This window comes from Cucurbita moschata, unplaced genomic scaffold (assembly GCF_002738365.1).
Source record: "Cucurbita moschata cultivar Rifu unplaced genomic scaffold, Cmos_1.0 Cmo_Scf00041, whole genome shotgun sequence".
NCBI classification, from domain to species: domain Eukaryota; kingdom Viridiplantae; phylum Streptophyta; class Magnoliopsida; order Cucurbitales; family Cucurbitaceae; genus Cucurbita; species Cucurbita moschata.
The window spans coordinates 1283945-1310063 of NW_019268557.1; the positions used below are offsets into that span (position 1 = coordinate 1283945).

The 26119-nt window shown below is 36.0% G+C and overlaps 4 protein-coding genes across 6 annotated transcripts; all 4 read right to left on the reverse strand.

The window, feature by feature from the left end:
- Window positions 1-121: 121 nt before the first annotated feature.
- LOC111433327 (CASP-like protein 5A2) lies at window positions 122-3175 on the reverse strand. The gene is made up of 3 exons (XM_023070353.1): window positions 2428-3175; window positions 1345-1477; window positions 122-564 (listed from the first exon to the last, which is right to left on the reverse strand). Exons 1-3 carry the CDS (start codon window positions 2640-2642, stop codon window positions 373-375), a joined length of 540 nt encoding a protein of 179 aa, XP_022926121.1. The 5' UTR covers window positions 2643-3175; the 3' UTR covers window positions 122-372.
- A 1509-nt stretch (window positions 3176-4684) lies between these two features.
- Window positions 4685-8167, reverse strand: LOC111433282 (auxin response factor 18-like). Of its 3 annotated transcripts, XM_023070275.1 has the most exons (4): window positions 8069-8166; window positions 6641-7964; window positions 5213-6129; window positions 4685-5114 (listed from the first exon to the last, which is right to left on the reverse strand). In XM_023070275.1, the coding sequence occupies exons 2-4, from the start codon at window positions 7679-7681 to the stop codon at window positions 5075-5077; spliced, it is 1998 nt and encodes a 665-aa protein (XP_022926043.1). In that variant the 5' UTR covers window positions 7682-7964; window positions 8069-8166; the 3' UTR covers window positions 4685-5074. The 3 variants fall into 3 exon arrangements, with proteins under 3 accessions (XP_022926043.1, XP_022926047.1, XP_022926046.1); XM_023070279.1 differs by having other exon boundaries at window positions 5371-6129; window positions 6641-8167; XM_023070278.1 differs by having other exon boundaries at window positions 4685-5156; window positions 5280-6129; window positions 6641-8167.
- A 6039-nt stretch (window positions 8168-14206) lies between these two features.
- LOC111432948 (laccase-11-like) lies at window positions 14207-16807 on the reverse strand. Its single transcript, XM_023069770.1, has 6 exons — window positions 16396-16807; window positions 16131-16282; window positions 15807-16051; window positions 15605-15733; window positions 14592-15515; window positions 14207-14512 (listed from the first exon to the last, which is right to left on the reverse strand). The coding sequence occupies exons 1-6, from the start codon at window positions 16504-16506 to the stop codon at window positions 14382-14384; spliced, it is 1692 nt and encodes a 563-aa protein (XP_022925538.1). The 5' UTR covers window positions 16507-16807; the 3' UTR covers window positions 14207-14381.
- A 1544-nt stretch (window positions 16808-18351) lies between these two features.
- Window positions 18352-20981, reverse strand: LOC111432999 (cytokinin riboside 5'-monophosphate phosphoribohydrolase LOG3). Its single transcript, XM_023069877.1, has 7 exons — window positions 20714-20981; window positions 20344-20441; window positions 20199-20229; window positions 19738-19837; window positions 19003-19073; window positions 18781-18924; window positions 18352-18632 (listed from the first exon to the last, which is right to left on the reverse strand). Exons 1-7 carry the CDS (start codon window positions 20831-20833, stop codon window positions 18561-18563), a joined length of 636 nt encoding a protein of 211 aa, XP_022925645.1. The 5' UTR covers window positions 20834-20981; the 3' UTR covers window positions 18352-18560.
- Between the last annotated feature and the right edge of the window lie 5138 nt (window positions 20982-26119).

Below are 26119 nucleotides of genomic sequence, written 5' to 3' on the forward strand. Positions count from 1 at the left end.
AAAAAAAAAAAAAAAAAAAAAAAAAAAAAAAAAAAAAAAAAAAAAAAAAAAAAAAAAAAAAAAAAAAAACCTAATTTTGTAGTCTTGTTGACTTGGCCCTTCGACTATTTGGAAAGAAATCCCAAGAAAGATGAGAGTTGGATTATGATGATAGTGAGAATTTAAGGCTAGACTTGCCTCATCTGTGAGGGAAAGAGATTGGGAAAATGAAGTGATTTTATTCACTCATTATTATCTCAATTCTCAATCAAACCCATCAAAAACCTACACGTGTACATCAAAATTTCCAAATTTGCACGGTATAATTTAGAAACAAAAAAGTAGCTTGTGAGACAATAACTAAAAAGAAGCTAACTTTCTCCCTATGGAATCTCACCGAGAAGCTAATGACCAAAAGTTCAAGAGAAATGAAGGTGAAACAGCAAACCAGCTAATGAAGGCCATTGCAGTAGCGGACTCGAATTGCGCACAGTGGTTCACGCCACACTTGTTAAGATCGTTGCCTATGAGAACAGTAATCCCAGCTGATGAGCATGCAGCAGAAAATGTAAGGGTGGATGTAATCTGCAGGAAGACACAGTTCGTTATCTATATCCACGATTATAATTGCTAATTGAACTTAAGAAATTGAATAAACTAAAGTTATATTGGTTTAACAAATTGATTTAAATATAAGAATCAATATCATACTATATTATGATTACCAAAGAGTAGAATAACATATCAGGCTCATTCCTTCGTATTGGTAGACTCAGCATTCCATTGGGATGCTTTTTCTATTACAACTCACAAATAGGCAAACCCAATAATTAAACAAACAAAAAGTTTCTCTTTGAGTGAGATTCCATTTCGATTGGAAAGAAGAACGAGCACTAGTGAGGACGCTGGACCCCAAAGGGGTGGATTGTGAGATCCCATATCGATTGGAGAGGGGAACGAGTGCCAGCAAAGATGCTAGGCCTCGAAGGGGGTGAATTGTGAGATCTCACATCAGTTGGAGAGGAGAACGACACATTTTTTATAAAAGGTGTGGAAACCTCTCCCTAATAGACGCGTTTTGAAAACCTTGGAGGGGAGCCCGAAAGAAAAAACCCAAAAAGGACAATATTTACTAGCGGTGGGCTTGGACCGTTACACATGGATTCTCATTTCTCATTGTTGATTTTTGCGTTCTTGCAAACCAAGCATAACCATAGTATCCAATAAAAACTAGATGTCAATCTCAGAATTTTATGAAAACCGTGTGACTTCAACAAGCTCCTGGATTGCACATCACGTATCAGACTACAAATCTAAGATGCATGCAGATCTAATATGTGTGTTTGGCATACAAATTATTCTTACCGCATCACCAATGGTGAATAAACCAACTATTGAGCAGTTTTGCAAGCTTCGTCTGACTAACAAGGCATATGCATCAACTACTGCCAATGAAAAGCTCCACAAACATTGCAAGCCAGCAGCAGCAACAAGATATCTGAGATAAATGATGGACCATTATAATTGCATATGAACAATTGAACACAAAGTTGATGGCTCAAACATACAAGATATCTAAAAATCACAAGTTTTGATCATGAATAACATTCTCCAACAGAACAAACTTCTTCGTAAGAGAAACAACTAATCAGTTTTCGGTGTCCTAAAGAAAAGTGCTAGAGCAGAAAATGAGATACCTTCCGAACTTTCAAAAACCAACCAAGGTTGCAAAAAACTCCGGTTGGTATTAATAGAATGATGAAAATTACCAACGAAAAATTCTTGATCACAAGCAGTGTTGTTGAACTGACATGAAACGTATAGAAAATATTTTCATCGAAAATTTGAACTTGATCATGAGCTGAATAATCGACCAACAGCTATTTGCTGAAAGAAAATAGTGATTTCAATAGTGTTTTTCTTATCCACTCTGTGGGGAAAATAATACAGCACTAACAATAATAACTCCCTCGAATCCTCAAACAAAAACTCAACGACACAAGACTCTTGATTTCCTTCTTGTTGAACACGCTCAAATTTAAGGCGACGACTTTTCTACATGTCTATATCCACTTCCCTCTGTACCCGAGGGCTATATCGCGACTCACAACACATTGAAAACGCTAGACCTCGGCGATAGTGTAATACAAGTTGTTGCTATCACCATCAACAGAGGTTAGGGTCCATCCCTAAGAATATTGGACAGAAAGTACAATTACCAAAGAACTGTTCTTGAGCAGAATCATTGGCAAGAAAAGACGAAAAAACACGCGTTCTTAATGGATAAAATATTCTGAACGACGTCGAAATCACGCTAAATATATCTAAACTTATCCAGCATCCTAGTTTCAGCTCATTGATTCTGTAACGTGGAGATTATCACAAACAAAACATCGAAAAGTTACACAGAGCCGGACACTATGAGACAAAAATTGAAGAATTGCGTACCGAAACGCCGTGACGGAAGGGAAATCACTAGTGGTGGCCATAACACACAGAGAAACTACAGCAAATATGAACTGAAGGAGACGAAGTGCAAGTCCACCTGTTGTACCAGGCATACCCTGCACATCCTTCATCCTAACTCTCGGCCCATTGTGCACCGCTCCTTCCGTTAGTGGTGGCGCCTCAACTGGATGCACCGAAGGCCGGCTCACGTTCATCACGTTCCACGGCGATCTAACTGTTCAAACACTAAGCTGAAACAAAAGTTCTTTCGCGTTCATTCCATAATTCAGAACCCTAATCGGTCGCAGCAGAGCCAACACAGCACAGAGAGAAAGATGAAGAAGTATAGCTACTCAGTCGAAGGCCGTATACTCTATTCAATCAAAGAGCGAGTGGAAGATCCGAAGTCCATGAAATCGTCATCGACGCCTCCATCGAAAACAGACACCGGCCACCACTTTTGGTAAGGAAACGAGTAAGCACCGAGAAAGAGGAAGCAGCAGACACGGCCAGAGGTGAGGAAGAAATTCGAATGGGCCGTACATGGGCCGACCCATTTCAAATTTCTGAAAAGCTTATTGGGTTAAATATATAATGGGCCCATCTCTTAAATTTCCAAAAACAAATGCGACATGTCGCTTTCTTAGTCAGGAACGAGATCAGTGTCGGCATAGTTATGCGTTGGGATGTCGGTCAAGACCTTGGATTTTAAGTTGACAACAAAATGTGGGGCCCACCGCACGGTAATGTTTCGGATGCCAATAAATTATATAATGATACCATTTCCCGTCACTACCTTTTTTGTTTTTAATAATAAATAAATATTAGTTTCATCAAATTCAACCTTAAAACTTAAATATATAATTTTTTTTTTACGTCGGTGGTGCACATGAATTAGGTTAAAAAAACCTTTTGAACTAACTCGATTCAATTGATGATCTGAACAAATTAAATAGAGCTTACCGCTCAAACCAACTTAGCCCTCTTTGTTCGAGTAGAGATAGATTGGTTGTTAAATTATTTTTTTAATTATATTTATCAACTGTACATATTACATTAACAACTAAAATCTAATAAATCTCAAATCTTAAACATTTGCAAGTCACAATACTGAACTAAAAATTTTGATCAAAAGTATCAATTATCATTCTAACGCTCCATTATTGTTACATTAACATATACGTTTATACACATAACTCAATGTTTGCTTGCACGTGAAATTTGTCAGTTTGATTTTTACTTAATTAATAAAGTATATATCCTGGCTAGTAATTATTGAGAATTTTTTAGAATTTGAACGTTTGACTTAAATGAATTAAAAATAATGTTTGCATGGAGTTTGCCTGGTTTTTAGGACTTTGGATCTCTCAAAAACCCTAAGAAAGAAGACTGACGTGACCGTAATTCTAAAGCAAAGGAAACCCTAATTAAAGGCGCACATGATTTTGTTGGTCTCGCTGTTTTATTGCCTATTTGCTGAAACGGTGCCGTATTTGGTGGCAAAGAAACTTAACAGAAAAAAAAAAATGGAAAGGGTTTATGTCTTCCTCAGTTAGAATTGAGGATTTTTTTGTTATTTATTTGGTCTTTTAAAATTATAAATTTATTTCTTGAATTACAAATCTATTTCTCGAAAGTATTAATTTAGGTTTATTTTATCTGTCAATTTAAAAAAAAAATCGAAAAAGTAAGAAATAAATTTGTAATTAAAAATAATTATATTTATTGAAAAAACAAATAAAACGAAAAGGTAAAACCAAACCAAACCGTCCACACGTCGAAACGCCGGGACACAAGCAGCGAGCCACTCCGCCCTCAATGAGATGACGTCAGACACACGTGATCTTTATGAAACCTCGCCACGTAAGCACCAATGGTCCCACATTCAACGTGTCATAAATAATGAGATTTTTTTTTTAAATTTCATTCCTTCATTATTTACACAAATAAGAAGCATTTAATAATTGTGACATGTCAAATGTTGAATACAATTATAATTTTTTTTTTCCATAATTTCCAATATTTTATTTTTATTTGTTTTTTAAACTTCGAACCATATACTAATTTTGACTTTCTATCGATAATCCCTAATCCCAATAGAAATAAATTAATATCTTTTAATATTTAATTTATTGCCCACGAGACTCACAATTTTCTCTATTTTTTTTTTTTTAATTTCAACCCTCGATAAAAAATAAATCCTTATACTACTTCCTAATCTCTCTAGTTTGGTTCGGTAGAGAGTCGGTCAAAAAGATTGAAAAAAATCGATCTTTCGTAACCATTTTTAACCACTGATCAAGGATGTCTCGAGAACACGAGACAACGGCTAACACATGAGGAAGTAAGCAAGTTCAAAATTCAAACATTCCCTCCACAAGTTGGATTGGGAAACAAACTAATCATTATAAGCAAAGTCAAAATAATGAGCTTTCACAGTTCAAAAGGCCTTGAATATTAGCAGCAGCTACCTGATATTCACCATTTGTACAATTGAAATCAACTCGCCGAATTCTTAACAGGTGACGAAGAAGAAAATGAAAGAAAAATGAACTACCCGCGAAGGCTCTTTGCTAGAGAGTAGTTCATCCCGAGTCTGAGAAAAGTAGCTTGCTCTAACCTCCTCCTAAATTGTTACTTCCTGAATCTATAGAATTGTCAATCTTCTTGCTGTTTTGATGAAGTCGCTGAAACAGAAAACGAAGCGTTAATCGATCAGAGATGCAATGGAAACGATAATTTTAAGGCAATATTTCGGTGTTGCAGAAGGGAAGTGGAAACGTACCTGAATTGTTCGTCGCCGACGTGCTTGACAGCACCGGAAACATCACGGTACAAGACATGGTTCAATGTCTCTGAGTTATCTATTTCAAACATGTTTCCAAGTTGTGTGTACAATTCTTCATAAGACCCAAGTGAAGAAAGATCAAGGGTGCGACCTACATCTTCTGATTCCATGAAGACTTTACAATGGCCTGGATCAACGTTAGGCTCGACTTCTTGCCGATCGTCCTTGTAACATTGGAAATTTTCGCAAGACGAGCCTTCCAATGGACGTTGTTGATGCAGAGAAGATCCAGAACCATCAGCGCGTTTCTCCGTTCTATCTCCATTTCCATCTGGTGAGCTATTTCCAGTACCAACAGAGGAAACAGTATCGCCAGAGTAGGTTTGAGACATATGCAATTCGGTAAGTATGGGTCGACCAAAAAGTATTAGTTGAGGAGTCTTCATGCCGTCGCATTTCTTCGAGGCTTGAGTAGAATGTGCCATGGTTAGCAAGCAAGATACATTTTCACTCATACTTGGCTTTTCAGTCATTGCATTACAAGAAAGTGTAGCTGACTCAGCAGCTGGATCGGGTGATCGATAACCAATCGGAAACAAACCCGAGTGCAGTTTACTGAGATGAAAATCTGATAAGGATAGACCAAAATGAGCATGCCTGGCTCCCTGCATGCCAGCAGAGTTGTTGTCGGGAGGACAACCAAAAGGGCTGCCGGAACCGTGGAGATAACTAGAGAACAATGGCATAGGAGGCTGGTTATCAAGGGGGAAATCAGGGTGTTGTGGATGTCTGAGCTTTTTCCTTGGAGATGAGAATGGGGCAATGTGTATGGGAGACATGTTCGATACCGATTCGACCAACCACGGGCTAACGCGTTTCACATTCTGAAGTAAATCTGGTTCGTCCCAAGTAACCTGCAACAAACGTGTTATTAGCAAGTTAGAAGGTAAGGATTCTTTCGGATTTCCCCTCAAGGTTTTTAAAACCCGTCTACTTGGGAGAGATTTTCACACTCTTGTAAATAATGTTTCGTTCTCCTCTTCAACCGATGTGGGATCTCACAATCCACCCCTTTGAGGCCCAATGTCTTGGCACACAGACCGGTGTATGGCTTTGATACTATTTGTAACAACCCAAGCCCACCGTTAGCCGATATTGTCCTTTTTGGGTTTTTTCTTTCAGACTTCCTCTCAAAGTTTTTGAAACACGTGCGAGGTTTCCACACTCTTATAAAGAATGTTTCGTTCCCCTCTCCAACCGACATGAGATCTCACAGTTTCAACTTGCATCATATCTTAACCATCACCCAACTTATAAACATCAATGTTTCTAAAGCAGACAACATATTCATTCCTGAAACATCATGTTCTGAATACATTGATTACTAGCAATGAATGCAGACAAGGAGAAAAGAACAGTGTTTACCAGAAGAAGCCTCCATGGTGACTCCGGCCAGCGTAGTGGGTCAGCGACCTGAACGGAATTGACGGTACCCATGAACCAGCTAATACGAGACGAGTCCTCGGTTTCGAAGGCCATCTTGAACCTCATACCTGAGCACCACCGGATCTGCAATGCTGCTTTCACCAGTGCTGCCTTGACACAGAATTCAGGAGTGCTAGCTCTTGGGTAGAATACTATTTCAAATGGCTGCCCATTTGCAGCAAGTGTAGCAGCTTCAATTACTGATTCAGCCTTCACTTTCCCCTTTCCCATAAGACTTTCATTAGCAGAGAAAGCTCCATAAGGGACTGCACCATTCCATCCACACGACAAGTCTGGACCATCTCCAGCTCCCCTCTTCGCCCGCCTAATCCCGACGCAGAGATCACCATTTTCAGCTCTCAAGAACACAATGGAATCCCCCGCAACAAGCTTCTTATGGTTAACAAAACTACTCCAGCCAGTGGTCAAAAGATGCCGCCGAGGCGTCCCCCTATAAATGTGCCTGAATTTCCATGTCTCGCCATGAACATCCTTAGCAAGAATGGTCTGAACAGGCGGATCAGCAGAGTAATCCAACGGAGGGAAGATGGTTTCTGCACAATACCTTGGAACAGAGAAACCCCCACCATTGTTAGCATCAGACTGAGTCAGTGTCTTTGCAAACGAAGTTGGCTTATCCTGTACAGACCCAGTAAGCCGCCCAATTCCATCATCAAAATCTAGTTCACTTCCATTTATGGGTATCAACCTAAGTTTGGCAAAGACCTCATCGGTGTCAGGATCCGCAAGGAACTTGATAGCAGAGACTCTGCAAAGGGTATATGAAGGAAGCCTCGGACAAGTCCTGAAATCAACTGGGGAGGCACAAGCATGCTCGGCATGGCCTTGAGGAAAATAGAAAACCCTGGCGTTCACCGGCGGCATTTGAACCATTCCTCCCGCACAGGCATGCCATAGCTGAGGATCTAAACATTTGTCCATCTCCTTCGATTTCTCTTTGGAATCCATAAACGTAATCATCTCAGATGAAGGCAATCAATTGCTGTGTCAATCAGGGAAAACCCCCACATGAGAAACACAGATTACGGCGCAAAACCCACAAACTCAAATTGGGTAAAACCCTCTTTGATTCGAAACTCGAACAGAATCAGAACAAAAATGAAAACCCAGAGAGGAATCAGAGGTGCTCAAAAGGACGTGGTATCAATAATCATCTGGTTCTTCGTGTTCGTGAGTCGATGGCCGACAGAGAGGCAGATAAAAAAGCCTCGGACAGTCACAGAAGAGAAGAGAGAGAAGGAAGCTTTTGGATCATCAGGATCATGCAAGTGTTAAGAAGCAGAGAGCAGAAGTAAAATTTTTATAAAAAAGATTAAAAAAACAAATGGAAATAAAGGGATTTCTTACCTTTTTCTTCGGATCTGAAGAAAGAGTGAGAGGCTATGTTGAGGAGACACCAAAAAAACAAAGATCTTTAAAACCCATCCTATCCTTTACCTCCCTCTCTCTCTCTTTATTTTATATATTTTCCAATTCTCTTAGATATTTGATTTAGTTCAAACAACTACCCACAATTAAGAATGGATAATTTTTCTTTTAGTCAGTTCTAATAAGATATAAACGTGACAATTAATTAATGGGTATCACTCATTCTACATTAAGATATGAAATTTTCGAGACGTATATGTTACCATACGACCAATATTTACATTATATCGCATGTAATTATTTTTTGCTGAATTGTTTGTTAAAATATTTGATATGGATTATTAATTAACCACAAACTTTTACCCCCTTTTTTTTTTTACTTTTAATGGGGTAAAAATTAGATTGATACTTCTCTGTGAAGGGTAATAAAAATGAATCATAACAATGGATTGAATCACACACCAACCCATAAAATTTAGGGATTTTTGTTTTTACTGTTTGTATATGGAAAAGGCAAAAATGAAAAAAAAAATTTACCGTTTGAATTATTTTAGCTTTAAGAAACGGTAAAAATGGTAAAATCAACATTTTTGTAGGTTGTCAGTCGAGTTGTTATGTCGTTTGTTTGAATCGTGGTTCAACATAAAGGTTGAACATCTTACAAGTTTCCTTTTTTACCTCAAAATTTAAATATATTTCAAAATAACTCTTACGTCAACCATAGGTTAGAATGAATATTAAAAGATGACGTGACAACGACCTATAAAAATGATGTACGTGGTTTAATAAGTTTCATTATATCCTTGAATTTTAGATGTGCTTTTAATTATATTCTTGGTGAACCTACCTCCCGAGTTATATTTGGATATACCTTTCTTTTTCTATATTTTTCTCCATTATAAATTTTAATATTATATATCCAACACATTTCTAAATTAACGAATAATTTTCTCTCATAATAAATAAATTACGTGTTGTGTTTAAAAAGAAAAAAGAAAAATGAATTGCGTGACAACACCGACGAATCTGTGGAGTTGACGCGCGTCGGCCTGGTCTTCGAAGCTGTAGAATCTGTTTTTTAATTGAAACATGAAAGTAGAGATTCCATTTTCAAGGGCCAGTTTTATTTTTACTGCGTCATAAAAAAAGATTAAAAAAAGTGAAAAATATGGACGCTCTTAACTAAGCGCGTGGGGAAAGTGGCGAGACAAGTAGCATGTACTTGCTGTACTAACGGTCGGATGATTCAGATCTCGGTGCGCGGTAAAAATAACTGACCCATTTTACCTTTTTCAATGGTCAAATTTATATATTCTTCTTTTATTATTTTTACACACGTGGTTAATAATTCCTTTAATATTCCTTTTTAGTTTCTAATTTAATTATCAAAATTCCGTATTAATGAAGACCTAATTCCACAATCCTATTAAAATATTGCATTTTTCTTTTTATTAAAATTTTAACAATAATTTTTATAATAAAAATTAATGTACACAAATTTATTTATTACTACCGGAGATTAAAGACAAAATACTTACTTTCTTAATAAAATTCAATTTTATATCCAATAACTTTTGAACTTCTTTAAATTATATATATATTAGTATCTAATAAAAAATGAAACTTATAATATATTTTTCAATCTTTTAGATACTTTTTAATAATAGACATAATCAAATGATTGACTTATATATTATTTATATATAAGTTTTTATTTATTACACATGTGATAGAAAAGTACTACTGAAGAATATGTCACGTCTAACATTAATATTTTCACACATTTATTTTGTAACGCTCAGGTACTGTTCTATGATTTATTTAAATTATAAAAAAAAAAAAGTAGGGGACCTTTTACATTTATTATGTTCCCTGTAAATTTCTTATAGTAATGGTAAAAATTTGCGATTTTAGATACTAAAATGAAAAGTGCATAATATGATTTTAAATCACGAGCTCGTTTTTTTTACAATTATTGTGTTTAGATTTGCATGCTAAAGTCGTTGAGTAGTATTGATCAAACTTTCTCGTGGAGTGATTCAAATCACAAGTTTTATTTATTCTTGATCTTAGTCATTAAGGTAACCGTACCAAACTTTCACTTTAGTTGATTTCTTATCATTTTATTGGATTTTTCAACGAAATTGCTAGATCAAGTCCCAAAATGTTCATAAGAGTTTCGATTTCTTCTCATTTAAAGTTTCTAAGATTTCAAACTTGTAACTTCTATTATATCATATTTTCATGATGTGACAGTATAATCTCACCGCTAGCAGATATTGTCTAATTTGGCTTGTTGCGTACCGTCGTCTCACTGCTAGCAAATATTGTCCACATTAGCATGATACGCATCGTCGTCAATCTCACAATTTTAAAATACGTCTACTAGGGAGAGATTTTCACACCCTTACCAGGAATGTTTGTTCACCTCTCTAACCGATGTGGGATCTCACACGTCAGGTTAAAGATTTAAATCTTTAACTTTTACCCATTAAATAACTATAAATATTACTTTAGACGTTTTTTTAATCAACCAAGTAAGAATTTAAAAAATTAAGTCTCTGATCTCGAAGAAAGGAGTACGTATCAATTACTACTAAACTATATTCACTTTGACAATCTTACTTTCAACTTAGGAATTATGAACATTGTCGCGTACACACCAAAAACAAACAAATGTTTTAAAGATCGAGCACGTAGAAACGAGGAATAAAGAAAAAGGCATGGAAAGACATTGAAATGGAGATAGCCAAGAAGGAATATGAGTACTCAATGTTTTTCTCCTTTTATGTTCCTTTCCACTTGGTTGTCATTGTGTTGTTCACTAACCCCACATTGTCGCTAAGTCTTCCCCCTTTCGATCGAGACTTACTAACCATTAAAAAAAACGCACATATATTCCTTAAAGATCTGAAAATCGATGCATATTCATAAAATAATTTTCTTCCGACATTTAACATTTCAATTTAAATACTTTTTTTATCTATCATTAAAAAAAAATTATCAATAATATTTATATTTGAACTAAATAATTATAGGTTTAAAATAATGGGAATTAATGTGTATGTATACGTTAAGTAACCCAAAATTTAATATTTTATGAATTTTTTTAACATCCAAATTTAATAGGTGAAATTAAAATTTAAAAAAAAAATGTATATATATTTGTGGTGTGCGTGTCACGTGTGCCCCATTTGACGGTGATGTGTCTGACAAGAGATTCTTCCACGTATTAATGGAGGCAAGCATTGACGTCAAAGAAAATAAATTAATGTTCAAAAATAAAAATAAATCCCATCTCACCGTCAAATCAACGGTCCTTGGTTACTCCTCTCTCCTCCTTGGCGGGTCCCACTTCACCTCACCACTTTCGCTTCTACTGGCCACGTGTTGGAGGGTCCACGTCAGCTTACCTTTTCCATTTGTTTCTCCCTCCCGGAATCTGTCGGTTTTTTTTTCTTATGTCGATAGTGCGTTTCCGTTTTTATTGCTCATTGCCGACTTGTCGTTTTCCCTTTTACTCTCCTTCTTCCTCCACTCTCCCACCAATCATCATTCCCCCTCCGCCCCCACCACAATTCGAATATGTTTATTAGTTTTTATTTATTTGTTTTTATCCATTTTAATTCTAAACTTTAATAAATTTATTTATAAACTATTAAAATTTAACTTTCAAATTACAAATATTACCTAATAAATTTTTTTAAAGTGTTTTTTCGAGTAACCTTGGGCCGACTGTCTCTGACCTAAGAAGAATCATTATCCTTTTTATCTTTGACAAAAAGAACTTTTTTCTTCAATGATAGAAGAAGTTTAGACCTTCGCTTCAGGGAAGAAATAAACATCTGGGCTCTGAGTAGAAAACACAGTTAAAATTCATAGAATCAAAAGAGTGAATGCATTTGGAGTCAATCGGGATTCGTAGAACAAAAGAAGTAGAAACATTTGGAAACACCTGGACTACGATAGATCCTATTGCATGCACCTATAATAAGTCTATTGCTAACTAAAGTGATTTTAAATGAAATAAAACAAAAATACATATAAATCACTAATTAATGGGTCCGTTCTAAGCTTAAATTGACTTTCATAATACTTAATCTTAATTCCTTTTTTTCTCGAACATATTTTAAATATGGCTTGATATTCGAGCGTAAGTCAGAATTGTTTACTGTACTGGAACAAGAGCTAAGTCAGTTGCGCATTTGATTAGTTTCTAAAAAACAGACACGGCCACGCTCGCGGTCGCAGTCGCAGTCGCTGCTAAACCCTACGGTTCTTTTCATCTCTGATTAATCCCACCAACTGCAAGTGGGATGCGATTATCAACGTCCATACTTTACTATTTACCTATTAAAGGCCACCCGACAAAGCGCTCGCACAGAAACTTCTATTTTCGCCTTTCAAGGTATTTCGGTCTCCCCACCCAACTCCCCTTTTGTTTTTATACTCATCGTTATTCACCAATTCAACCAGTCAATCGTTCATATCGAGACGAGATGGGCCTTTCCCTGTAAGCATAATTGTGTTTTGTTTGTTTTTTTTTTTAATGCCCACAACATGTTCGATAGAATGCCTGAAAGACGACCTTGCCTTTTCTTTTGGGCAACTGGTTGTTGTGTTGTTGACACTTCACAAAATCAATATGTTTGAAATTTTAGTTTGTGGGGTTGGTTATTATTCTGCGATCAAATGGGTTGATACTCAAAAAGTTCTAGAGGTTGGCTTTGATTGAACGCATGTCCTCTATGCTATGCTGTGTTTGGGTCGATATTCGACCATCTTAAGCTATGCTAGTTTAGTCTGAATTTAAAAGAAATGCTTTGACAAATGGATTAGTTAGAGAATGTAAGTGACTAAACTTGCTTTGAACTTGATTGTGAACCTTGACGACCTATTCAACGCTATGATTTTGTCTATTCAAACGTTTAGAATGGCATCAGTAACTTATGTTTTGAACCCTTTCCTTGTTACTCCCACTCCCAGCAGCCTCATGTCTGACCTTTGTTAGCATGGAAAAGAAAAGGAAAAAAAAAAAAGCACAACTTTCCCCGTTTTGTTTGTTTGTAGTAGGAAGTTTTATGGCTGAAGACTTGCTTTATTTTGATGTGCCACTTGGTATTGACTTAGAAATACCTACAAATATAATTAAAAATCAAACTAACGTTCAAATTGTATCTAAGTTGTAATGTGATTGAAGACGAGGGCTTGAAAAAATGTTGTGAGGTCTCACATTAGAAAGGGGAACAAAACAATCTTTATAAGAGTATGAGAATCCTTCTCTAATAGACGTGTTTTAAAACTGAGACTGACGGCGGGCGGTGTGCCAGCGAAAACATTAGGTCTCCAAGGGGGAGGTGGATTGTGAGATCCCATGTTAGTTGCTGGACAAACAAAACATTTCTTATAAGGCCATAGAAACATCTCACTAGTAGACGCGTTTCAAAATCATGAGGCTGATGATGATACGTAATGGGTCAAAGTGGACAATATCAGCTACCGATAGACTTGGACCGATGCAAATGTTATTTTTCTTAGTAATTAGGACTAACATGGTCCATTAATGATCCAGAAACAAAAGTAGTGATTTTTTTCCTCATTTTTTTTTTTACCAATTAAAGTATGTTTAAGGTGGCTCCTAGTTTATGGAAAGATTTATATAGGATCAGTAACAGCTATCATCATAGCCCAAAAATTTTAAGGACCCTATTCAGTAGACCTATGGGTCCTAGGCTGTTTAATGGGCTTGGACCAAACTTAAACTATTAGTTCCTTTTCCTTTTTATCTCTTTATTTATTAAAAAAAATATATTTTTTGTTTTCAAATACTTTTCAACCGTAGTTTAAAAAATTAAAAGTTTAGTATTGACGTAAAATTTAAATTTATATGAATTAATTTTTAAAACTTTTGAATTTATTAAGAACAGTTAAATACAAAATTGAGAATTTAATAACTTATTAGATACAAAAATCACAAATTTAATAATTTTTATTTAATATTTAATTTTATTTAAACACTTAAAAGAGTCATTACAAATTACTCACTGGGTATGTGTTATGATCAATGATTTATAGTATTTACTATTTAATTCGTTAGATTTAGGTTGAGACTTATGGTAGAAATGTATGCGTGATTTCTAAGTTTGGAAAAGAATGGAGAAGAAAGTCAAATTTGGTATACATCGTCTTCTTGCTCACACGATCATCGGTATTTATAGCAATGGAATTGGAATTGAAAAAAATGAGTATAAAGCCGTCGTCAAGGAATAATTGATTCTGCGATCTGAAAGCACTAGCACGGTGGAAGATCCGGCGGCGGCGGCAGAATTGATTCTTCAGCGGACTTTCCATTCTCTACCACAAACGCCATCTTCAAGCCCCACATTGTGTGCAGCTCCAGGTGACAGTGCATGAACCAAACCCCTAATCGACCATTAATATGTTTGTTAGTGAACCTTAGAGGACTGAAAATGGTAATGAAAGAAAGTTTGAGGGGTCATACCTGGATTATCTGCTCGGAATCTGATAGCGGCCCAGCCGCCGGTGGGGACACCGACCGTATTCCTTTCAGGGGGATCGATCAGGTTATATTTCGAAGGGTCTCTGATGGGATCGAAGTTACCGATTCCAGTGCCGACCACGAAGAAATTGTAGCCATGGAGATGAAACGGATGCGACTCAACCGTCAGCATATTGGTGTCCTGCAACACCAACTCAACCGTCGAATTAAACGCCACCTTACTCAGCCTCGTCCCTAAAGATGTCCTCAAATTCGCCGTCAACGGCACACCCGTGTAGTTAAACGGCGCCGCCGGTCGGTCAGGAAAGTCTGGAGTGAAGACACCAGGGATGTTGAAGTAATGAGCCTGCAAAAGCCCTGTTTTAGGCATCACGAAGGTAATGTTGTTCAAAGAAGCCGTCAGCTGTGTTCCATTCAAGCAACTGGCACATGGGTTTGCCCCCAAACCGATGGTGTAAAAAAGATGCCTATCAATTTTAATCGGGACATTGGCCGGAAACAGTGGGGTATTCAAGCTCCGGAGCTTCTTGTTGTACGACAGAGCAAAATTGGTGTCGTTGGGAAGAGGCAGAGTGGGGAGAGAAGGAAGGATGGTGGTTGGGATTCCTTTGTACTGCAGAATGGCAGTAACGGTCTTGTTGTCCACTGGAATTGGCGCGTCCATAAAGGGGCGGGCTGCCATGAAGTACCGGCCAGGGGCTTGATCCGCCTTAACCAAAACGTTGGTAGTCTGGCCGGGAGCAATGAGAATGGCAGTGGTTGTGAAGGGTTTTGTGTAGACAGCGTCGATCTCCACGACGGTGAGCGAGTGACCGGCGATGGCGAAGAAGAGCTCATCATTAAGCGCAGCATTGATGATCCTTAACAGGTATGTTTTTCCAGACTCTACTTCTAAAGCATATGTGTCTGAACATGATAATCAATGCACAAGAATTAGAAATGGGAATGTAAAGACTGTTTATGCATTATGAATTAGAGAAACTTTGTAGTACTACGTTTGTCAGAGCAGGGGAAGAGAGGGCCTGGTTTGCCATTGATGGTGTGAGCGTCGGAGGCTTGGGGTGGAAGCCCCAATTTGTTGGCTTGATTAACCAAAGTTTCAACATCTGAGTTCCACCATTCTCCTGTATTTACACATTTCCTGGTTACATCAATTGTTAAAAGAAAAAGAGATAGAGATAGAGAGGGAGGAGGAACCTAAGACGATATTAGCTTCCAAATATGGCTGAGGAAATGGAAATGGAGTTCCTAGCTTAGGCATGATAACAAAAGCCCCATAAACTGTGGCTCTTAGCCACAAAATATGGGCATGCCACCATAAAGTCCCTCGTTGTCCTGTGATGGTAATGTCATAAGTGTAGCTATTTCCTGTACTGATCGGACACTGAGTAATATAAGCTGGCCCATCTGCCCAACCATTTCTTTGTTGTTTCAACCCATGCCTGCATTCAAACACATTACCATTTCACCACACTCATAGTTCCTAAGATAAGTTAGTTCGTAGGTATATATGTTCAATACCAGTGAATGGATATGTTATATTGTGCATGGTTTGTGACATCTATGAGAACCCGATCGCCTTCTCGGACATATATCGTCGGTCCCGGGAACATTCCGTTCACCGTGACGATTGGTTTGGCATTGCATAGTCTGCTTACATTCTTCACTTGAATCTGAAACATCCCAAGAAACAAAGGAAAAAAGAAGTCCATTACATTTATGTATGTGTATGTATGGGAAATCTGCCAATCTCATATCAGAAAGTAAGAAAGAAAGAAAACCCCACATCAAATTTGTACTTCTTGACTGCTGATTCAGCTAAAAAAGGGAGAGACCCAACAGACAATGCGAGGAGAAACAGCAATCCCAGGTTAGAACCATGTTTTAGGATTGCCATTTTTTATTCCTGTTCTGTCTTCAACTTTAGATGTTGTGTTTGAAACATGGTTGCTGCTTATAATAAGCAAAAAAAGATGAAGATAAGTTAGGTGTTTGGAAGTTGTTAGAGGCAAAGCTGGCTAAGAAATGAAGCTTTCACTTAGCGATGGGTGAAAGCAAAACAACTTGGGGATATGAACAAGGCTTCAAAGCAACTGTAGTAAGAAGCTGAAACATCACTGTTACATTTGTTACACATTGATTTTGATTTGGAACATTATAGTTTTATTTTCTGAACAATATAGTATTGATATAAAAACATGTTCCTTTGACTGGAAATTGCTTTGGAGTAAGATGTTGGTTTTGTGGAGCTGGCTTTGATGTTTGTTCTTCTTCTTCTTGTTCATGGGGTTGGTTGAGGGAGAGAGACAATAGTGATAGGGAACATATAACAGCTATCTGAATTAGCTTCAAAACCCTTCTTCAACTACCAAATATTTGGACCTGCTTGTGCTAGGACTCAACAATGGGCATGGATCTTAAATTTTATAGAACTTGGGCCTTGATCACGGAAGGCCATGAATATGATTAAGGTTGATGTGAGATCCCACATCAGTTAGAGAAGAGAACGAAACATTACTTTTAAAGGTGTAGAAACCTCTCATTACAAGACACGTTTTAAAAACCTTAAGGGAAAGCCCGAAAGGAAAAGTTCGAAGAGGATAGTATCTGCTAGCAATGGATTTGGGCTGTTACAATGGTATAAGAGCCAGACACAGGGTGGTGTGCTAGCGAGGACGTTGGGCCCCCAAAGGAGGTGGATTGTGAGATCCCACATCGGTTAGAGAGGAGAACAAAACATTCTTTATAAGGTTTTGATGACCTTCTCATCTAACATTCCACATCGGGAAGGCCTTTTGTTTGTATGATTTATTTGTGGATAAACGAATGTAGAAAATGAATCACCGGCATAAAGTTTGATGACCTTCTCATCTAACATTCCACATCTACTTGCCTAATGATCCATTTTGTTCGATGTGCTGACATGAGTCACACCACCGACAGATGTCGTCGTGTTATTGGCTCCAACCCACTTCCGTATGTCTCCAAGTACATTCGTTTGAGGCCATTCCTTAAAAAACACTTGCTGACATACTCCACCATGACAGATGTCACAGTCCCATTTGTTTGGAACAGCTGAATCCTACCACTTGTTCTTCTAAGGGTACTGATAGGAGCCCTCCCTGCCCCCACCAATTGCCCCTCCCACCCAACACTAGACCTTCTAAGCCCTATCTTCCTCACTTTCTATCTGTTGTCTACATACATCCAAGGAACTGTTAACAACAAACTGGTAATGCATTGTTAGGTTTGTTGGCCCCCTCATCCTCCTCTTTGTTAACTAACTGCCACCTAACCCTGTCTTAGTGGACTACTGTTTGTGTCCATGGTTCTTGTTTTCCCATGCAAAATAGCAACTTTTTGACCTCCTCATTGATTATCAGTTGAGCTAAATTTGGTTCATCGAGTCGTTTGATGTGAGTTTGATCCGTTTCTATAACCATTTTAAAAGAGTGATGTGTTCATAGAGTCGTTTGATGTGAATTTGATCCGTTTGTATGACCATTTTAATCGAGTAATGTGTTGATGTCATAATTCCAGTTGACAAGTTGGCACTGACATGATAGCAAAATATCTGAATTCAGTACCATTTCTTACCAATACCCAGATGGATATGATAATGGAGGTTTCCTGTTAGCAGCTTACAGAGGCAGAAGACATGAACAGAACAATAAATGATGAACACTTGCAAAAATCTCTCTGTTTTTCCATTTCTTTTCCTCTAAAGTTAGTAGATAGCTGATTCTCAGAGGGGGAACGAACATTCATCAACCTCATTTACTTACAATTTCAAAAAGCAAATTAGTGTTTCATAGAGAAGGAAATATAGTAAACTTCATTTACTGAGAGGTCAATTTGCAGTAATTTACAAAAAAGAATCCCCCAAAATAGACATTAAGAGCTTCAAAATTCAGATTCCATCTTTCTTCCTTATCCAATTCTATATTCTTTCTAGAGATAGCCAAGCTGTTCTATTTCCCAGTTCAACTTCGAACCAACTCTTTCCTCACAAGGGGAATACTCCTACAATAATCAACACTTACTGTAAGAACATGACAGATTCAGAGCCTTTCTTTTCTGAGGAAACAAACATGTTTTTCTTCAATTATTCATTGAATCCAAGAAACAGAGTCAATTTGGGAACAAATTGTTGGAAAGGTAAAGATAATACCTCCATTTTCATCATCAACTCCTTCGCCGTTGGAGCGGATAAGATGATTTCACGTGCACTTGGACTGATGAATCCCTCTTCCACAGCTTTGTCGATGAACGACAGCAAAGAATTGTAGTATCCATCAACATTCAGCAAACCCACCTGCAAAATTTGAAGATGCCATCCTAAACTCGATCGCTATGAACATAAGGATATAAGTATTTTTTGGAGATAGTTTACAGGTTTATCATGAATTCCAAGCTGAGCCCAAGTTATTACTTCAAGCAACTCCTCTAAAGTTCCATAACCACCTGTGAGAAACGTAAGATCAAGATCATTAGACGCATACAATGTTGTGGGAAGTCAAGAGTATGAGGTCCCCAAAGCAAAGCCACGAGAGTTAAGGCTCAAAATGAACAATATTATAACATTGTGGAGAGTCGTAGTTACTAACAACATATGGATGGATTCATTAGTCAAGAGCTCGGGGTTTGAAAGGCTAAACAATAATCATTGTGTCTTGGGGTTTGTGAGAAGTTGTTGATGAGTAGTAATTATGAAAAGACTTTAAAAGGCAAGCAGAAGCCATTGAAGTAAAAGATAACGTTCAGTTTGACTTGAAAGAAAGAAAAAAAAGAAACACAGATTCATTGCTTCAATATTAGAAAGGGACTAAACTAGAGCTTTCAATGGACTTCAACATAAAAAGTGGCTGCACCGAAAGCAAAATAAATCCTCTTTTTTCTTTCCCTTTTTTTAGGTTGTTTGTCCTTTCCATTTCTTTACTCTCTTTGCACAAAAATATTCGGCTACTGAGTAACACGACTCTCCAAAAGGCCTCATAACAATGAAGATGTATTCCTTACTTATAAACTCATGATCATTCTCTAAATTAGTCAACGTGTTACTACCTCCCAACAAATCCTCGACATTAAATGCAGCAAAAAAAACAGAAAGAGAGAAGCTTGTACTGACCAGGCAAGGCAATAAAAGCATCTGAATGCTTAGCCATCTCCGCCTTCCTTTGGTGCATATCTGCAACTGCCTTCACTTCCCCTACTGTTTCACCAGTGAGCTGCAAAGGGATAAACACATTTTCAATGGAAAGAAAGGGAGATTTGCAGTGAAGTAATGATGAATAGGAATAAGTTCTTGGTCAGATATTCCCTAGCCACAAAATTTGAAGCTCACAAAACGAGATAAAACAAAAGAAAATGTTCACAAGAAGGAAAAGGCCAAGGAATAAAGAACAAATACTCAATAGACCTCAAAATAGTAAACAGAGGATCCCCAAGTGTTTATGTCTGTTTTTTGATTGGTGCCAAATAGGCAAGTGAAGTGGTGGTGCATAGATAAAGGGCCACAAAAGAGACAATGGAGAATACACACATCAGTGGAGGAGTTAAGCATGGTTTGTAGCAGTAAGAGAGACATACCTCTCGAGGCATGAGCGTCTTGGGAATGACTCTGAGAAGAACAAAAAAAAAAAAAAACAAGAAGAAGACAAAAATTAGTTATGAATACTAATTTTCTCAGTGGCGTTTTCAAAATTTTAAAGAGCAAATTTAGTGTTAAGGTTACCCAATGACATGTCCTCCACCGCCATGAACGGCTTGTGAAACCAAACCCATTAGCCCTATGCTTCCTCCTCCATACACCAGGTTTATGTTCCTCGAAACCTTCAAAACAATGAAACCCACATCAAGAAAAGGATAGGAAAGTTCCAAAAGATGGGCAAAAAAGGAAACAAAAGGAAAGAAAGGTAAAAGGGGGGTTTTGATTGACAGGTTATGACAGAAAACAGAGGAATCAGAATAGAGATGGAAAGAACAGAAACAACCATTTTTGGACAAAAACAAAGCCAAATGATTCCTGATAATAAAGAAGAAAAGCAGAGCATAGAGATAGACAAGAAAAGATTGAAGAAGAAGAAGAAGAAGAAGAAGAATACCAATTGGTTGCCGAGATCAATGGCGGCATCCTGGTAGCTACTCTTCCTGCCCTGACTACTCCCACAAAACACACAAATTCTTCTGAACTTGGATTGCCTCATTTCATTCTCAACCTCCATAATCTGTGTATTTTGATTGTGTTCTTGTTGTTGTTCTGTTTCTGTATGCGTGTGTGTCACAGAACAATACAAAATATGAAAGGCCACACCCCTTTGTGCCTCTAAGCCACTACTCTCTTTCCTTCCCCCTTTCCTCAGTGCGTATATATAAACCTTCTCACACGTGACTGCGTGTACCTCAGCACGCTCCTACGCCCACCTTCACACCCTTAATACAAACACACCTTCGCACGCGTGGACCACCCCTTCTCTTTCATTTACACCACCCACTGCCCACTGCCCACTGCCCACTACCACAAAACACAAAGTCGATGCCTTTTTGGTTCTTACACATTTTCTAACAAAAACCCTTCTTTTTATTTCACAAACCCTTTCAACCCCAACCAACTACTCACAATCCTTCCACAAACACACCCCTCTAACTACCGCTTCTGCACCCTTCCATGCATGTATGACCAACAACTCTAAATTCATTACACATTCTTTCTTCTTACACCCAAATTTTATGGCTCACTCACTCATTGCCACGTTAAAAACATTACCCAAAATCACTTTTTGTCCAATTTAGAATAACTTTTGATTGTATTTTTAGCCCTTCTTAATCAATTTTGATGCAGTTTTTCATGCTATTAAAGGGATGTGGAAGGATTTTAAACTCGTTGTTTAGTCATTCTAACCATTCTAAAATCGCTCATAAACATGTTTTTTTATTATGTTGTCGTGCATACTATTATTTGTTTGTTTCACTCGAATGTTAAGATGATTTTTTAATTATTGTGTATTGGAATCTGACTACTAATTGAAATGTTTATTCGAGAAAAAACAAAGCCCATAATAAAGAAATCAAAAGGAAACAAAAACTAAAAAATAAGATGAAACTGTTACCGAACGAAGCCTAAACGAACCTATTATAACGTGGAGACATAGAAACATCCTCTGATGATGGAACAAAAACAAAGGATCAAAACAAAAACAAAAATCCAAAGTTTGAGTAAAAGGCTTACAACTTTTAGGCAGTGATGTGTTGGATAAACAAACATGAAACTCTTTGTTTTTTTTAAAGAAAAGGCACTAATGGTAGACATTAAGAAATGGGTTTAGGTTATTTTTTAAAGTTTTTATTTTAATGTCGAGAGAAAGAACCAGAACTAGAAGAAGAGGAACCGGGGATAATATAATACATAAACTGAGGACAAAGTATGGGGCAAATGACTATGCTCGTAAGCTACTAAGTAACAACCAAAGCCTACCATCGGTAGATACTGTCCTATTTGAACATTCCTTTCAAAATTTTGAAACACGTCTATTAGGAAGAAGTTTCGTTTCAGTTTTAGATATAAAAATTTGTTCGAAAACAAAACATGTGGGGATTATGGGTTATGAAAGTGTGCCCTCGGAGAGCATCGTTTAGGAGACAAAAAAGTTGGTGTATTGAAAGGAAACATTTGATTTAAAATTGCCACGCTCCCTTTCCCTTTCCCTTTCCCCATATCCTCCATTTTCACCTTCTCCAACCATTTTGTTCCCTCTCCTCATCCCATGCTTACCTTCTTCACTCATTATTCTCTCTCTCTCTCTCTTCAAACTTACCCTTTTCCAAGATTTTGGGTCTCTTTCTTATTGGGTATGACTAAACTCTTAACCTCAGTTAGAAAGTGGTAGATTTTATAAGTAATCTCGATTATGGATCATATATCTATACTCCTCGAGTCAATAAGAGATACATGAATGAACCGAAACTACAATGGAACGAGAGAGATTCTGAAGATATATAAATATAGTTAAGAACGGCCCGAAAGAATTGATAGTTTCTACTTATATCAACAAAGATGAATTTTTTTTTATTTGATGTTAGGTAGACTCGTAGATGTTATTAATGTTTTTTTTTTTTTTAATATTTTTAAATTTTTATAATTGAAAGAGAGAGAGAGAGAGAGAAATGATAAAGGTTTGTTTATATTATGATGAGTGAGGCATTTTGTAACATTATTTTGACCAAGGTTTGTGTCAGATTGAATCATTAGTTTAACATAATTTTGTTATTTTATTGTTGGTTCCATTGCCTGGATTACACCAAAATTTAATAATAATAATAATAATTTTATAAAGTTTTTCACTTCCCAAATCCCCAAAATTTGTCCTTCACAGGCCTTCTTCTTTTATTATAAAAACTCATCATTACTACACATATAAACAGAGTGTTACTTAATCAATAATATTAGGTTAATCTTGGTTTAAGTAACTATATATTTTCTTCATAAACTAAAATCACATATAATTTTCCAAATATTTGTTCCAAAAAACATATATATAAAACATCCCATCTTAATTTAGACATTTTTACGTAATTTCTTTACTGAGGTAAAAACTAATAGATGTGATACGTGTCTATTGATTATAGACTCCGTATAGTTGAGACGTCATGAGAGGAATAAGCTAACATTCAACTTTGAAATTATTTTAGTCTCCTTCGGTAAGTAAGATCGATATGAGTTTTTTTTTTTTTTTTTTTTTCTCGAGCTGAGAATGGTACGAGAAAGGCAACAAGAGTACCGAACAACTCTATTACAAACCATTCATCATTAGCACTTACTCCTTATATGGATCTTTTAAAAGAAAGAAAAAAAAGGCTATCCATTCTCTCTTCAATTATTGGTGTTTCTTCATTCATACCATAACCCCAAACATACATCCAAATGATAAGAGAGAGAACAAAAATTCGTTTTTTTAGATTCAAACGTAAACATCTATTACATAATTCAAAATTATGGAACACACAATTTTGATTGTGAAGTGAATTTGATATGTGGAATCGAAAAGTTACAAGAAAATAGGAGTGTGACAAATTGAGTTTGGCCGAGGTTATATGATTTAGGGCAGACGTTTTACAAAAATCAAGTGAGAGATTTCCGTCGTAAACCCTAAATCCTAAAAAAAAAATAAAAAAAAAATTCCATTATTGTGGATGTTTGAGGAAGAAGGAAATTTCAGTGTAGGGAAAGAGGAAGAGAAAAGGAAGGGATTTATTTGCAGCCTTTTACCAATTTCTTTTCCATGTCTCTCCACCTCCCTTCACTCACATCCTTGTGCTTATCCTCTTTTATTCCACCTCTACTCATTTCACTTTTTTTTTTTTTTTAATTTACAAATTTTAGTTTATGTCTCAATTTTTTCGACTTGGGTTGTGTTGAATTTTTAAAAAATAAAAAATTTGGGTTCGTTCGTGGATTGGTATTTTGTTTAGTTGAGTCAACCCGAACAACGTAAAAATAGGGTTATAATTCAATCCAAATTACTTTTAAATAATGGGTTGTGACTTGTGAATCTTTGATACTTGAATTTTATGGAATTTTAAACTAAAACAATAAACGAGGAGTTCATGTTGAGTGAGTGCTTAGTCACCTATGATGTTGAGTTCGATTATGCATACTTGTTGGATAATTTAATGAGAGAGGTTCATATGGGGTATTATTCTCCATTGTTATTTGTATTTATGGAGTCACTTTAGCTATTACAAATCATAAATAGACGTAACCCGTACGTTAACTCCTTCAAACATATTAAAATTTTGAGTAAAACGTTTATTTTTCTTTTATCTTTATCTCGACTTCGAAGAGATCCCTTTCAATTTAGTTTATGGAAGGAAAAAAAAATAATAAAGCAACTTTGAGGTTGGAAATTAACATTGAAGGAGTTTTTGGTCACATCACATCCAACTCCAATTTGCATAAAAAAGCCTATTCTTAAGGAAAATTTGACCATTTTCTTAGAGAGAGTGTTAAAGAACTTGGTTTTAACGAACAAACCTTTGGCAACAAAATCAAAAAGTTTGATGCTTTTTGAGGGACATGAATTTCTAATTAAAACCTCGACTTTAGTGATTTGACATAGACTCGAATTGGGTCGATGAGTATATATGTATTATTTTTTCGCTATTTTGTAATAGAATTTTTGTGAGATCTCACATCAATTGGAGAGGAGAATAAAACATTTTTTTATAATAGTGTGGAAATCTCTCCGTAGGAGATGTGTTTTAGAATTGTGAAGTTCAACGATAATAGGTCAAACTAGACAATATCTACTAATAGTATGACCGAAACGTGAAGTTAGCTTTTTTTTCTTTTTATATATATATTTGCATATTTTGCTGATCTACTTGGAAGTCACTCACACATGAGAGAGAGACAACACAACTAAAGTTTTATTTTTTAAAAATAAATTTTAATTCATCTACTTTTTTTTTAAAATTTTATTAAAAAAAAAAATCAAACATTATCTAAATTATTAATATAAAAGGGAAAAATCAAACATTCTTAAACAAATAATTTGAATTTTAAACCTGGTTTTATATTTAATAATTCAAGTTATTGGGAGTTAAAAGATCAAATTAATCATTTTTTAAAATTATTTATAAAAAAAAACGAATAAACTTTATATAACTTCTAATATGACACGTTTTGAATTAGTAAAGTGTTCATTAGACCACTCAAACCGATGAAGTGTTTTTTTTGACAAAATAAAAGGTTTTAAAAAGTGAAATTAAAAGCATGTTTTTTTTTTTAATTATTGGGACCCATTTTTGTTTTCTTTTTCCAAGGGGTAAAAAAGCCTAAAATATAGTGAAAAAGAAATTCTCTTTTATTTATTTATTTATTTATTTTTTTAATGGTTAGTCATAGAACACAATAAGTCAAACACATAAAAACATATTCCTTTGGAATTGGAATCTCAACTCTTTCATAACCCCACATATTTTCAATTGTCAAATCAATTCCTATTTTTTTCCAAAAAAATAAATATTATTATTATTATTATTATTATTATTATATGAAACCACACATGTTACATCACTTGGGTTGTTTAATCTCATGAAATCATGATTAATGTTATAATATAACTTGTTTATGTCATTTTAATTTGCTAATTAACGTTTAGTCATAAATAAATGTGGGGGAGGGAATCCCTTTTGTAAAGTCAGAGTTGTTTAATGATTTCAATCAATAATACTCAAATTTTGGGAATATTTCTCCTTCATATTAATCCATTTCACCAATAATTAAAAATAAAAATAAAAATTCTAAAATATGATTTGTGTCGACATGTCACATTGGTCAGACAATGGGCTTGAGCCCAAATCATTTTGGAGAGGCTTTTTAGCAATAATCAAAGCCCAATAATACCATGTCAAGTAAATGGGCCTGGGCCGATGACAAGATTATATTTACGTCTCCGTCCCCACCTTAATATAAATATGTTTTCATAATTAATTTTGAAACTCTATTTATT